Below are 14,654 nucleotides of genomic sequence, written 5' to 3'. Positions count from 1 at the left end.
GCACTCCCCCACCGGTATAAAAAATATATTTTTGAAGCTACAGAAATGCACGTATTAATGTCTACATTCGTTTTTTACACATGTATTATATTACAGACAACTTAATTGCATACTTTTAAAGTATATTATGTGAGCTAAAAAAAATAATTTAATCCTTAAAGTATAATTTTATGTACATTACTAATGTTACTGTCCCCAATTCAACAAAAAAGATAGTTACTTAAATACATGTAATTTTGTCCTTGAAACATTTAATTTAAATACTGTAGAATTTCAATCATTCCTATGGAGGACTGCTCCTACTGGGGAGTGGCAATATGGCCGACTGGCGCCTTCAAAGCCTGTTAATGGCTAACATATCGAAAGCAAGGCAGGGTTTATATGTCATTGCGTGCAACCAAGCGGGACACGCTGTTCAGCCAAATGATGGGAGGCTGGGAGGGCAACTTTGTTGCAAATGATGTACAGTAGCTGAAAAGTGAAAACTTTGTTGCGTAGTGACGAGTTCAACTAATTATTCACTGTCTTGTCAATGACAAGCCTGGAGTTTATTGAGAAAGTGGTCTATTATTGTCGGGTAGCCTAGAGGTTAGAGCGTTGGACTAGTAACCGGAAGGTTGCAAGTTCAAATCCCCGAGCTGACAATGTACAAATCTGTCGTTCTGCCCCTGAACAGGCAGTTAACCCACTGTTCCTAGGCCGTCATTGAAAATAAGAATTTGTTCTTAACTGACTTGCCTAGTTAAATAAAGGTATAAATAAATAAAACATTGTCAATTTTCCAGGCTGGCATCCGACCTACTTTAGTTTACAGGTAAACAAGTCTAAAAATAAGCCTACTGCCTGGCTGTTTATGTGGTTCACTAAAAAGGATCTTAAAATAATATAACCCTACCACTAATCATAAGAGAATATATATAGAGCACTTTGTGACATCAGCTGATGTAAAAAGGGCTTTATAAATACATTTGATTGATATTTCTACCTTTATTTAACTAGGCAAGTCAGTTTAAGAACAAATCCTTATTTACTATGACGGCCTACTCAGGCCAAACCCGGACAACGCTGGGCCAATTGTGCGTTGCCCTATGGAACTCCCAATTACGCCAGATGTGATATAGCCTGGATTCGAACCAGGTACTATACTGACGCCTCTTGTACTGAGATGCAGTGCCTTAGACTGCTGTGACAATCCGGATAACTAATTTACTAGCTGACATACACTGAGTATACCAAACATTATGAACATTATGAACATTATGAACATTTGCCCTCAGAACAGCATGGACTCCACAAGGTGTCGAAAGTGTTCCACAGGGATGCTGGCCCATGTTTACTCCAATGCTTCCCACAGTTGTCAAGTTGGCTGGGTGTCCTTTGGGTGGTGGACCTTTCTTGATACACATGGGAAACTGTTAAGCATGAAAAACCCAGCAACATTGCAGTTCTTGACACAAACCGGTGAGCCTAGCAGCTTCTACCGTAGCCCATTCAAAGACACAAATCTTTTGTCTTCCTCATTCACCCTCACACATACACAATCCATGTCTCTAGTGTCTCAAGACTTAAAAAATCATTCTTTAACTTGTCTCCTCCCCTTCATCTACACTGACAAGTGACATCAATAATAGCTTTCACCTGGATTCACCTGGTCAGTCTATGTCATGGAAAGAGCAGGTGTTCTTAATGTTTTTATACTCAGTGTATCTTGATCCAATATATAACACCTCATCTCATCTGGAGAAAAAGAGAACACAATTCAATGCAATCATTTATTTATTTCAACCCATACAAAAATTAGGCCTGTTTGTCATAGTCTTTTCAAGAAACAGAGAATTTGGCTTTATTATAGCTTTTTTCATAGCTTTATTTCTAGTGATACCTGACACATGGGCTGTGTTTATAAAGGCAGACCAATTCTGATATTGTGCCAATAATTGGTATTTTTGACAAATCAGATCTTTCGCAAAAAATTTGGCAAAAGATCAGAATTGGGCTACCTGTGTAAACGCAGACATTGTCTGTGCATCTTCTGTATTCAGTTCCTTGATGCATCCATCCACCTGTGAATGAACAGTACCAACGATCGACTTCAGTAGGCTGCTGACCAACCTGGGAGGAGATATTCTTTACCACATCACAGGATTGCTTTTAGTGCCTATACTGACTTCCTTCAAACACACGTCACTTTCCAGCACTTTCCAGCAGACAAATTAAACAAACAAAAACAGGAACATAAACATGATGGTGGGTGACACGTCCTCATGAACAACACTGTCTGAACCCCAAATAGAATACCTTCTCTCATGATGTGTTTTCTTTCAGAATTGTTTTTCAGGGTAACGGGCAAATGGAGACTCTTCATTTATTTTGCCCTGAAAATAGGAAATGAAATGAAGATTTACAATTCATTTGGATTCAAAGATCTGTACCTTTTGAATGCATTGCATTTGAGACAAAATACTGGAGCACAAAGTGTGTAAAGCACATAATTTAAAAAAGAAACCATCTTTGCATAGAATTGATCATCAACGTCAATTATCTGATAAACTGGCCTAATTCTCATGTGTTAAAGAATACATGTTGGCTTTACATGACTTTGGTTTCATGTGCGTTAAACAGCTTTTCTTCTGTCACTTCTATATCCGAATGTCCTGTTCATTGAACAGGAAGCTCTTTTGCATGCAATATCTATACCACCAATACAAAATCAATTCACCAATGGCACATCTTCAAGCCTCTGAAATGTTGAACCTCTGGGAGTAATGAGCTTTGCAATTCCAACAGCCAGCAGAAGACCCAGACAGATGCAGAATATGCAGAGGACTGCTACGAGGCCCGGACTCCTTGATAAGACATGTCTCCCATCACTTTCTAAGGCAACAGAATGAATAACAGTGATAAAGTATGGTTACAAAAATATATAAATTAGTTCTCTTAAAAGTAAATTGAATCTATTAAATCAGGTGGCATTTCTGAAACATGAACATGCTGTTCTCTTGAAAGCTTAATTACAACAGAACCTATGTGTCCACTGGTAACAGTTTGCTTTACCACTAAGACTCATTGTCTGCAAGGATTATTTAATTTGATTAATTCAATAATATATATATTATTTTCATGTGAAACACACACCTGTGCTTGAGCTCATGTTCCCTGTCGTAAAATCAGAGCTTGGCGACAAAGTTGATGAGAAGATTGAGGATGTTGAGTCATAACCAACTATTCCAGTTAGGGTCTGATTCATAGTAGTGTCAGCTGTAAAACCTGTAGAGGTTTGTGTGGTGGTGCTGCCATTGGATGATTGTGATGGAGTTAGTGGCTGAGAGTATTGGGAAGGCTCAGTTGCAGGTGATGAAGTTGATGATTCCATTGGGACTCTAGTGTCACCAGTAGGATCTGTATTAGGTGCTTCACTGACTGATGAACTTGTCCTACTGGTTGGCATGGCAGGGGCCACTGTGGGGATGGTGACAGACAATGTTGGGGTATTCCTGGTGGTTGCCTTCATTGGAGTCACTGTCAAGGTTGATGATGAGGCTCCAGAGGACCCCGCATTAAAGGAGTGTTAGTATTGGATCATTTCATATTTACATACAGGCATATTCATATTTTGTTATGATCTGTAACTGGGTCATCCCCGATAACAAATCTGCATCTGAGTCCAATGTTTTGAGTCAATTTGTTTGTGGTAAAACAAATTGAGCCAAAACCTGGTATGCATTTGGGTATTCTATTGTGATAAACCAGGGATGGGAAGGGGGGGGTCTCAACTTACTGTTGAGAGTTAGAATAGTAGAATACACAAGGTGCAATTTTGAAATTTGGTTGTGCATCAGCAGTTTCTCTTTTTATGTCAGTCAATATTTTTTAGATCGATAAGTTAGCTCGCCGCTAAACTATCTAAGCTTGTTATCAGTCTCACTCTGATACACTAAATGACCAAGAGTATGTGGACACTTGCTCGTCAAACATCTCATTCCAAAATCATGGGCATAAATATGGAGTTGGTCCCCACTTTGCTGTAGTAACAGCCACTCTTCTGGGAAGGCTTTCCACTAGACGTTGGAACATTGCTGCAGGGACTTGCTTCCATTCAGCCACAAGAGCATTAATGAGGTCGGGCGCTGATGTTGGGCGGTTAGGCCTGGCCCGCAGTCGGCCTTCCAATTCATCCCAATGGTGTTCAATGTAGTTGAGTTCAAGTCTCTGTGGAGGCCAGCCAATTTCTTCCACATCAATCTCGACAAACCATTTCTGTATGGACCTCGCTTTGTGCACGGGGACATTGTCATCCGCCAAACTCAGATTTGTCCGTTGGACTGCCAGATGGTGAAGAGTGATTCATCACTCCAGATAACGCATTTCCACTGCTCCGGAGTCCAATTGCGGCGAGCTTTACACCATTCCAGCCGATGCTTGGCATTGCGCATGGTGATCTATTTCATGAAGCTCCCAACAAACAGTTATTGTGCTGACGTTGCTTTGAGAGGCAGTTTTGAACGCAGTAGTGAGTGTTGCAACCGAGGACAGACAAGGACAGCACTCGGCGGTCCCGTTCAGTGAGCTTGTGTGGCCTACCACTTCGCTGCTGAGCCGTTGTTGCTCTTAGATGTTTCCACTTCACAATAACAGTACTGACAGTTGACCGGCTGTGTGCTCGATTTCATACACCTGTCAGCAACGGGTGTGGCTGAAATAGCCGTATCCACTAATTTGAAGCGGTGTCCACATACTTTTGTATATATAGTGTATCATATTAAAAACTGCAAACATTTCTCTCCCTTCCATAGAAAACTTGCTTTAAAGCTGTGACATTTTATCTACACCCCAAATGTGTAGAATTGCACAAAATTAACCCTTTTTTTTTATTGTCAAGATTGCCAATAAAACGTTTGGCTTGCAATGTGGTGGTGAGGGAAGCACTCATGATGAGTTCAGATTTTTTGTGGCCCCCCACCCCATCAAAGTTGCTCATCCCTGTGATAGATTGTTACTGGCCAGTGCACACGCAACATTTGGTTCTGTACTGGGTGCTGAGATTAGCATTTGGGTAGCACAACTGGGTCGATTGACAAGGTTACATGTAGAGCTGGAGTGTAAAAGAGAAACGTAATGTCTGTTTTGCTAATGAAGAACAAGACTTGATTTTGATTTTGATTTGCATATTATGTAAGTAATACTACATTTTGCAATATCTAAAATGGTAGATGTAAATAACCCAGATGGTGCCATTATATTAACAGACTACTACAGATTCAACTCATCCCAAACTCATATTTGCTTGGAGGCATGCCCCTGGCCTTTTAGGTTTCGCTGGAACGTTCTTCATTAGTAACCTAATGCCCTATGACCTTAGAAAACCCTGGATTAAATTCAGACCTTTTTATAGAATACTTTGTAGCTGCTTGTATGTATTATACAAAAATAAACCTATATAACTTGACCTGAAACCACGTCCTGTATTGTGTTAAACAGGTATTTCCTAGGCATGTTTTATTTTTACGGTATGACCCTAACCTCAATTGTTGCATAATTTGCATATACAATGAGCCCTCCATCCAGTTTAGGTAAATTATTCTCCAAGTAAACAGGTTTCACGAAGAAAATGTAAAATATTGACTTACCAAGAGCGACGGCTACCGAAACAAATGATATAAATATAGTGACACCCATTATACCTGCCATGTTGCCCTAGAGGTAAAGACACTCAACTCAACAACACGTCCACATTATTACATCCTTGAAAGCAGGATGTTGGTAAATGGCCAGGGAGGTGTGCTTATTTTTTCAGTGCATATTCAATGGCTGGGGCTGGCGAGTCATTGTTTGAACAAGTATGTTAGCTCAATAATAAAATGCGCCGCTCAAATTTACCACCCTCAAAGTGTCAGGAATTGAATGGCAGGCAACAGTCTCGAGGCTTTACGGTGGGATTCATGTATCACGTCCTGGCCATAGAGAGGCTTTTTATTCTCTATTTTGGTGAGGCCAGGGTGTGACTAGGGTGGGCATTCTATGTTCTTTTTTCTATGTTTTTGTATTTCTTTGTTTTTGGTCGAGTATGGTTCTCAATCAGGGACAGCTGTCTGTCATTGTCTCTGATTGAGAACTATACTTAGGTAGCCTTTTCCAACCTGTGTTTTGTGGGTAATTAGTTTTCCGTGTGTGTTTGTGTGCACCTCAGTTGCGTCACGGTCTTTGCTGTTTACCTGTTTGTTTTTTGGTTGTTTCGGTTTCACTTTCATTAAAAGGGTGCCATTAAAAGGGCGCCAGAGCCGCCCTCCAGTCCGGAGCCGCCCATCAGTCCGGAGCCGCCCGTCAGTCCGGAGCCGCCCGTCAGTCCGGAGTCGCCCGTCAGCCAGGAGCTGCCAGAGCCGCCCGTCAGTCCAGAGGCACCCCTCAGTCCAGAGGCACCCTCTATGAGGGTCTTCAGTCCGGGGCCCGCTGTGAGGGTCCCCGCTCCAGAGGTGCCACCTAAGTGGGCCAAGACTGAGGTGGAGCGGGGTCCACGTCCCGCACCCGAGCCGCCACCGTAAAGAAGGCCCACCCGGACCCTCCCCTTTAGAGTCAAGTTTTGCGGTCTGAGTCCGCACCTTTGAGGGGGGGGGGGGGGGGGGGGGGTACTGTCACGCCCTGGCCATAGAGAGGCTTTTTATTCTCTATTTTGGTTAGGCCGGGGTGTGACTAGGGTATTCGATGTTCTTTTTTCTATGTTTTTGTATTTCTTTGTTTTTGGTCGAGTATGGTTCTCAATCAGGGACAGCTGTCTGTCGTTGTCTCTGATTGAGAACCATACTTAGGTAGCCTTTTCCCACCTGTGTTTTGTGGGTAATTATTTTTCCGTTTGTGTGCACCTCGGTTACGTCACGTTCTTTGCTGTTTACCTGTTTGTTTTTTGGTTGTTTCGGTTTCACTTTCATAAAAAGATGTGGAACTACATGCACGCTGCGCCTTGGTCGATTTATGACAGGGAGTTTGAGGATAGCGTGACATATTTATTCTACAAAACAGCTATTGTTTAATATCTACTGTTTAAAATTATTTGAAAAACATCAATTGAATTCCTAAAAATACAGACAACATACCTAAATAAAGCAGCATTGTCTGAGAAAATAATCACTAGCTAGGTTTCCATCCAATTGGCGACAGATTCTCATGCGAATATGAAAAAATCTGCACAAAGAATACATTTTCATGTACGGAATAAAAAAACAGTTCAGTGTATTTTCAACTCTAACGAACTCTTCCAGCTTCCATAGAGTTACATTAGAAGTGCCCTTCCAAGAAGGATCAAGGTCATTGGCCACAAATAAAATGACGTCAAATACGTTATATGTACAGTAGCTTTGATAGGACTGATCTTGTCAACGTTATACTTTCTAAATATTAGCTAGCAGTCATCATCATGAATCAAGTCGACAATCTTTATTGTTTTTTAAAATGTATTTAACCTTTATTTAACCAGGTAAGCTAGTTGAGAACAAGTTCTCATTTACAACTGTGACCTGGCCAAGATATAGCAAAGCAGTGCAACAGAAACAAAAACACAGAGTTACACATGGAATAAACAAAAGTACAATAACACAATAGAAAAAAAAGAAAGTCTATATACATTGTGTGCAAATGGCATGAGGAGGTAAGGCAATAAATAGACCATAGTAGCAAAGTAATTACAATTTAGCAGATTAACACTGGAGTGATAGATGAGCAGATGATGATGAGCAGATGATGGTGTGTAAGTAGTGATACTGGTGTGCAAAAGAGCAGCAAAGTAAATTAAAACAATATGGGGGATGAGGTAGGTAGATTGGGTGGGCTATTTACAGATGGACTGTGTACAGCGATCGGTTAGCTTCTCAGATAGCTGATGTTTAAAGTTAGTGAGGGAAATGTAAGTCTCCAGCTTCAGCAATTTTTGCAATTCGTTCCAGTCACTGGCAGCAGACAACTAGAAGGAAAGGCGGCCAAACAGGTGTTGGCTTTGGGGATGACCAGTGAGATATACCTGCTGGAGCGCGTGCTACGGGTGGGTGTTGTTATCGTGAACAGTGAGCTGAGATAAGGCGGAGCTTTACCTAGCATACACTTATAGATGACCTGGAGCCAGTGGGTCTGGCGATGAATATGAAGCGAGGGCCAGCCTACTAGAGCATACAGGTCGTAGTGGTGGGTGGTATAAGGCACTTTGGTAACAAAAGAGATGGCACTGTGATAGACTACATCCAATTTGCTGAGTAGAGTGTTGGAAGCTATTTTGTAGATGACATCGCTGAAGTCGAGGATCGGTAGGATAGTCAGTTTTACTAGGGTAAGTTTGGCGGCGTGAGTGAAAGAGGCTTTGTTGCGAAATAGAAAGCCGATTCTAGATTTGATTTTAGATTGGAGATGTTTGATATGATTCTGGAAGGAGAGTTTACAGTCTAGCCAGACACCTAGGTATTTGTAGTTCTCCACGTATTCTAGAGTAGTGCTAGTCGGGTGGGCAGGTGCGGGCAGCAAACGGATGAAAAGCATGCTTTTAGTTTTACTAGCGTTTAAGAGCAGTTGGAGGCCACGGAAGGAGTGTTGTATGACATTGAAGCTCGTTTGGAGGTTAGTTAACACAATGTCCAAAGAAGGGCCAGATGTATACAGAATGGTGTCATCTGCGTAGAGGTGGATCACGGAATCACCCGCAGCAAGAGCGACATCGTTGATATATACAGAGAAAAGAGTCGGCCCAAGAATTGAACCCTGTGGTACCCCCATAGAGACGGCCAGAGGTCTGGACAACAGGCCCTCCGATTTGACACACTGAACTCTGTCTGTGAAGTAGTTAGTGAACCACGATATGCAGTCATTTGAGAAACCAAGGCTATTGAGTCTGCCGATACGAATACAGTGATAGGACAGAGTCGAAAGCCTTGGCCCAGGTCGATGAAGACGGCTGCACAGTACTGTCTTTTATCGATGGCGGTTATGATATTGTTTAGTATCTTGAGCGTGGCTGAGGTACACCCATGACCAGCACGGAAACCGGATTGCACAGAGGAGAAGGTACGGTGGGATTCTAAATGGTCAGTGATCTGTTTATTAACTTGGCTTTCGAGGACTTTAGAAAGGCAGGGCAGGATGGATATAGGTCTATAACAGTTTGGGTCTAGAGTGTCACCCCCTTTGAAGAGGGGGATGACCGCTGCAGCTTTCCAATCTTTAGGGATCTCGGATAATCCGAAAGAGAGGTTGAACAGACTGGTAATAGGGATTGCAACAACGGTGGAGGATACTTTTAGAAAGAGAGGTTCCAGATTGTCTAGCTCAGCTGATTTGTACCGGTCCAGGTTTTGCAGCTCTTTCAGAACATCTGCTATCTGGATTTGGGTGAAGGAGAAGCTGGGGAGGCTCGGGCAAGTAGCTGCGGGGAGTGCAGAGCTGTTGGCCAGAGTTGGGATAGCCAGGAGGAAAGCATGGCCAGTCGTAGAGAAATGCTTATTGAAATGTTCAATTATCATGGATTTATCGGTGGTGACCGTGTTACCTAGCCTCAGTGCAGTGGGCAGCTGGGAGGAGGTGCTCTTGTTCCCCATGGACTTTACAGTGTCCCAAAACTTTTTGGAGTTAGAGCTATAGGATGCAAATTTCTGTTTGAAAAAGCTAGCCTTTGCTTTCCTGACTGACTGTGTGTATTGGTTCCTGACATCCCTGAACAGTTGCATATCGCGGGGACTATTCGATGCTATTGCAGTCCACCACAGGATGTTTTTGTGCTGGTCAAGGGCAGTCAGGTCTGGAGTGAACCAAGGGCTATATCTGTTCTTAGTTCTACATTTTTTGAAAGGGGTATGCTTATATAAGTTGGTGAGGAAATTACTTTTAAAGAATGACCAGGCATCCTCTACTGACGGGATGAGGTCAATATCCTACCAGGATACCCGGGACAGGTCGATTAGAAAGGCCTGTTCGCAGAAGTGTTTTAGGGAGCGTTTGACAGTGATGAGGGGTGGTCGTTTCACTGTGGACCCATAGCGGATGCAGGAAATGAGATTGCTGAGATCCTGATTGAAAACAGCAGAGGTGTATTTGGAGGGCAAGTTGGTCAGGATAATATCTATGAGGGTTCCCATGTTTACGGATTTCAGGATTTACCTGGTGGTTTCCTTGATAATTTGTGTGATATTGAGGGCATCTAGCTTAGATTGTAGGACTGCTGGGGGTGTTAAGCATATCCCAGTGTAGGTCACCTAACAGAACGAACTCTGAAGATAGATAGGGGTCAATCAATTCACATATGATGTCCAGGGCATAGCTGGGAGCTGAGGGGGGTCTATAACAGGTGGCAACAGTGAGAGACTTATTTCTGGAGAGATTCATTTTTTAAATTAGAAGCTCGAACTGTTTGGGCAGTAGATTGCAACTCCTCCCCCTTTGGCAGTTCTATCTTGACGGAAAATGTTGTAGTTGGGTATGGAAATTTCAGAATTTTTGGTGGCCTTCCTAAGCCAGGATTCAGACACGGCAAGGACATCAGGGTTTGGCGGAGTGTGCTAAAGCAGTGAGTAAAACAAACTTAGGGAGGAGGCTTCTGATGTTAACATGCATGAAACCAAGGCTTTTTTGATTATAGAAGTCAACAAATGAGAGTGCCTGGGGACACACAGGGCCTGGGTTAGCCTCCACATCACCCGAGGAACAGAGGAGGGGTAGGATTAGGGTACGGCTAAAGGCTAGCAAAACTGGTCGTCTAGTGCATTGGGGACAGAGAATAAAAGGAGCAGATTTCTGGGTGTGGTAGAATAGATTCATGGTATAATGTGCAGACAGGGGTATGGTGGGGTGTGGCTACAGTGGAGGTAAGCCCAGGCACTGAGTGATGATAAGAGAGGTTGCATCTCTGGCAAATCCTTGTCATATGAAGAAAAATAATGAAGAGAAATTATAGATAAAACATATCCGTGCTCAAGTTGGAAATCGGAAATTCAACAATGAGTGGTTTGGAAGGAATCAGTGACAATGGCTGTGTGGTCCCAAAACTGGGATTAAGGGGCTCTTTTCCAAGTTTAAAATTATAAACATTCAACATTGGCCATGTTGTCAATGAAGCATGATTTGTGCCGCACTCAAAACAACTGTTAACTTGGAACTGCGAAAACTTGTCTTCAGTGAGTTCAAGACAACTGGGAAGTCGGGAATAAACGAGGTAAGACCTGAAGATCAATGATGTCATCATGATTTGACCTTGATGTTTTCCGAGTTCCCAGTTGTTTTGAAAGTACCATAAATCCAGATAATGCCAGACTTTGGTGACAGAATTTGTCGCCGAAGGACCGCGGCACCACCTTCCTGTTGAAGTGAGCACAGCACAACAATGTGAGTCCAAAAATGTATTGTATGCTCAAATAAAATAAAATTGTATTGTCACATGCACCGAATACAAAAGTGCTAAACAAATAGTTATATTGACTACGCCCGTCCTAGCTCACTCATTAATGTCCTAAAATAAATTACGGATTGCCTCTTATTCGTTTATCGTCCCTTTATGCCATAGTTTTTACATCTCAATTGTCATTAGAAACCACATATAGTATGTTTAAGCAAGTCAGCCATATCAGCTATGTTTAAAAAAAAGGCAGTAAATAAGGTTGAATGAACTGTTTCGCTTCCAGACTGTTTTGCTGCACTTTTGAAATTTACAGTGACAGACTTCAGAACATGTGCTGTTCTTACAGTGTTCTCCTTGTACACCAAGTCAGAACCGCCGATAGCCAGGTGTATCAGTGATAAGATGTTGGGAGAAATGTATGTAGCTCTGACAGTTTGTGGGCACGGTTTGTCACCGTTATAGTGCAATTAATGTATTGTTTTGTGTTGTGAAGTGGCTTTGCTGGCATGCATCCCACTTGTATTTTTTTTTTGCCCCACCAAGATTTACATGTTAAAATCGCCACTGAATGTGCCTACATATTTGGTCCTGGCATGTAAGCTCATTAGCTAACAGGTGGCAGATACAGTGTAGGTAGGTTGTGCGGGTAGGCTAGTCTATGATGAGATTATTATGGACGCGAGCTTGAAATAATAGGTTTATTTGTCAAACGGCATTCAAGCATTGATCATCATGTCACCAGAATAAGACCGTTGATAGATATTGAAAAGGTGCATCAAGATCACAGTGCACTTCCAACACCCTGTTAAGTTCATCATCATTTATTTCATCTGTAGCCAAATAAACTGTATGGTTTAACAAGTCATCGTGGGAGGACCACACACCATATCATCGCGTGACTCGAAATTTACTTCGATATGATGGTTATTAGGTACAGTTGAATTCGGACATTTACATACACTTAGGTTGTATTCCAACACTCCTCCATAAAACTCGTATTTCAATCACTCCACAATTTTCTTGTTAACAAACTATAGTTCTGGCAAGTCGGTTAGGATATCTACTTTGTGCATGACACAAGTAATTTTTCCAACAATTGTTTACAGACAGATTATTTCACTTATAATTCACTGTATCACAATTCCAGTGGGTCAGAAGTTTACATACAGAAAGTTGACTGTGCATTTAAACAGTTTGTAAATTTTCTGAAAATGATGTCATGGCTTTAGAAGCTTCTGATAGGCTAATTGACATAATTTGAGTCAATTGGAGGTGTATCCGTGGATGTATTTCAAGGCCTACCTTCAAACTCAGTGCCTCTTTGCTTGACATCACAGTAAAATCAAAAGAAATCAGCCAAGAGAAAAAAATGGTAGACCTCCACAAGTCTGGTTCATCCTTGGGAGTAATTTCCAAACACCTGAAGGCACCACGTTCATCTGTACAAACAATAGTACGCAAGTGTAAACACCATGGGACCACACAGCCATCATACCACTCAGGAAGGAGACGCGTTCTGTCTCCTAGAGATGAACGTACTTTGGTGTGAAAAGTGCAAATCAATCCCAGAACAACAGCAAAGGACCTTGTGAAGATGCTGGAGGAAAAAGGTACAAAAGTATCTATATCTGGGCCTCCCGAGTGGCGCAGTGGTCTGAGGCACTACATCACAGTGCTAGCTGTGCCACTAGGAATTCTGGGAGTCCAGGCTCTGTTGCAGCCTTCCACGACCGGGAGGCCCATGGGGCGGTGCACAATTGGCCCAGCGTCGTCCGGGTTAGGGAGGGTTTGGCCGGCAGGGATATCCATGTCTCATCGCACACTAGCGACTCCTGTGGAGGTGTACTCCTCGCCAGGTGTACTGTCACGGCTGTGTGGAGAGATGGACCAAGGCGCAGCGTGCTCTGAGTTCCACATCTTTATTTTTTTTTAACTTACAAAACTAAAAGGAAACAAACAACGAACCGTAACATAAGAGGTTCGACATGCACTAACTCAGATCAAGATCCCACAAAACACAGTGGGGAAATGGCTGCCCTAAATATCATCCCCAATCAGAGACAACGATAAACAGCTGCCTCTGACTGGGAACCATACCAGGCCAACATAGAAATAAAACACCTAGATAGTAACACACACGGACATATGCAGGTAGCCGAAAGACAGGAATTCCCTGTTAAGCAGAGATAGCTTCCACCCTACATCCCTGAAAAAGAACCTCCCTGTCAGCCAATACAGTCGCGTACGCAATATCTTTAGTCCACAGTGACTATGGCAAACAAGCCGACTGTCTGGATGGGCGCTTCATGACGCAAGGGACCGTTACAAGAATATGAACCAGGATGACAGCCTCAAACCCAAATCACCCCGCCCCCTGACCAACGAGTTTAATGCTTCCTTCAATACTCCCCACTTGGCAAACAGTTAGACCATATCATTAAAAAACACTGGCACATCTTGAGCATTGATCCACAACTGGAAAAGACGTTGAAAGAAGCCCGTGTGAAGTCTTCAGACGCCCCCCAACATCAGTCAAATGGTGGTGAGGTCTGATCTTCCAACAGTGCCACATAGCACCTTTCTAGACAATGTGACCTACGGTAATTACAGATGTGGCCGATGTATCCAGTGTCACTTTATGAACAAATGCACAATGTTCAATCGCCCTATCACGGGCAAGGCCATTAAGATTAAGGCCACCATTGTGTGAGCCACAAAAAAATGTACTATTCCTGATCAATTGTATTTGTGGTCTACGCTATGTAGGAAAAACGAAACGAGCTCTGAAAACAACGATAGCAGAACACAGGAGTAATATCAGGACTCTTGACCATAGAAACCCTGTGGCTGCGCATGTCATGGCGGCTCGTCACAACATCAACTTTCTGAGATACATTCTACTGAGCATAGAATTGTATTGGAGTCACCGTTTGTCCACCATGTTTCCTAAAGGTCTGAACCAAGAGTTTGATATCAGACCATATCTTACATTCATATGTTAAGTTGATTTGTCCTGCCATCCAGGTCCCCACTTTGTCATGTTTTACATATTAGATTTTATGTAACTACTAGGCCCTACATGTGTCCCTCTCATTGATATCAATTTTTTATTTTTGAAATAGGCACTGTAATTGCATCTACAGCCACCGCGCGTCCAGCGCGTAATCGTCTTTTGGACGGTTATTACAACAGTTTCCAACGTAATCTTTTTTTTATAGTTACCTAGGTTAACTTGGACTATTTGTATGTATATAACCCTTTATGACCATATGTACCTCTGTGATTAATTATG

The 14,654-nt window shown here is 42.5% G+C and overlaps 1 protein-coding gene across 3 annotated transcripts; it reads right to left on the bottom strand.

Moving 5' to 3' along the window:
* Positions 1-1,764: 1,764 nt before the first annotated feature.
* cist1 (colon, intestine and stomach enriched 1) lies at positions 1,765-5,740 on the bottom strand. 3 transcript variants are annotated; one of them, XM_031822520.1, is made up of 5 exons: positions 5,628-5,740; positions 3,136-3,540; positions 2,720-2,874; positions 2,299-2,375; positions 1,765-2,063 (listed from the first exon to the last, which is right to left on the bottom strand). In XM_031822520.1, the coding sequence occupies exons 1-4, from the start codon at positions 5,686-5,688 to the stop codon at positions 2,322-2,324; spliced, it is 675 nt and encodes a 224-aa protein (XP_031678380.1). In that variant the 5' UTR covers positions 5,689-5,740; the 3' UTR covers positions 1,765-2,063; positions 2,299-2,321. The 3 variants fall into 3 exon arrangements, with proteins under 3 accessions (XP_031678380.1, XP_031678379.1, XP_020335352.2); XM_031822519.1 differs by having other exon boundaries at positions 1,765-2,375; XM_020479763.2 differs by having other exon boundaries at positions 1,765-2,375; positions 3,136-3,519; positions 5,628-5,739.
* Between the last annotated feature and the right edge of the window lie 8,914 nt (positions 5,741-14,654).

Source organism: Oncorhynchus kisutch, linkage group LG4 (assembly GCF_002021735.2).
Source record: "Oncorhynchus kisutch isolate 150728-3 linkage group LG4, Okis_V2, whole genome shotgun sequence".
Classification (NCBI taxonomy): Eukaryota; Metazoa; Chordata; class Actinopteri; order Salmoniformes; family Salmonidae; genus Oncorhynchus; species Oncorhynchus kisutch.
The sequence above is the reverse complement of the archived record's forward strand: the minus strand, read 5'-3'. Positions and strand labels throughout refer to the sequence as shown.

Excerpts from the sequence above, each read along its gene's own strand:
- cist1 (XM_031822519.1), bottom strand. The coding sequence starts at position 5,688 with ATGGCAGGTATAATGGGTGTCACTATATTTATATCATTTGTTTCGGTA. Across the intron at positions 2,875-3,135 it reads GAACATGAGCTCAAGCACAG|AAAGTGATGGGAGACATGTC; the intron begins GTGTGTGTTTCA and ends CTGTTGCCTTAG. Across the intron at positions 2,376-2,719 it reads GGCTTGAAGATGTGCCATTG|GGCAAAATAAATGAAGAGTC; the intron begins GTGAATTGATTT and ends TCCTATTTTCAG.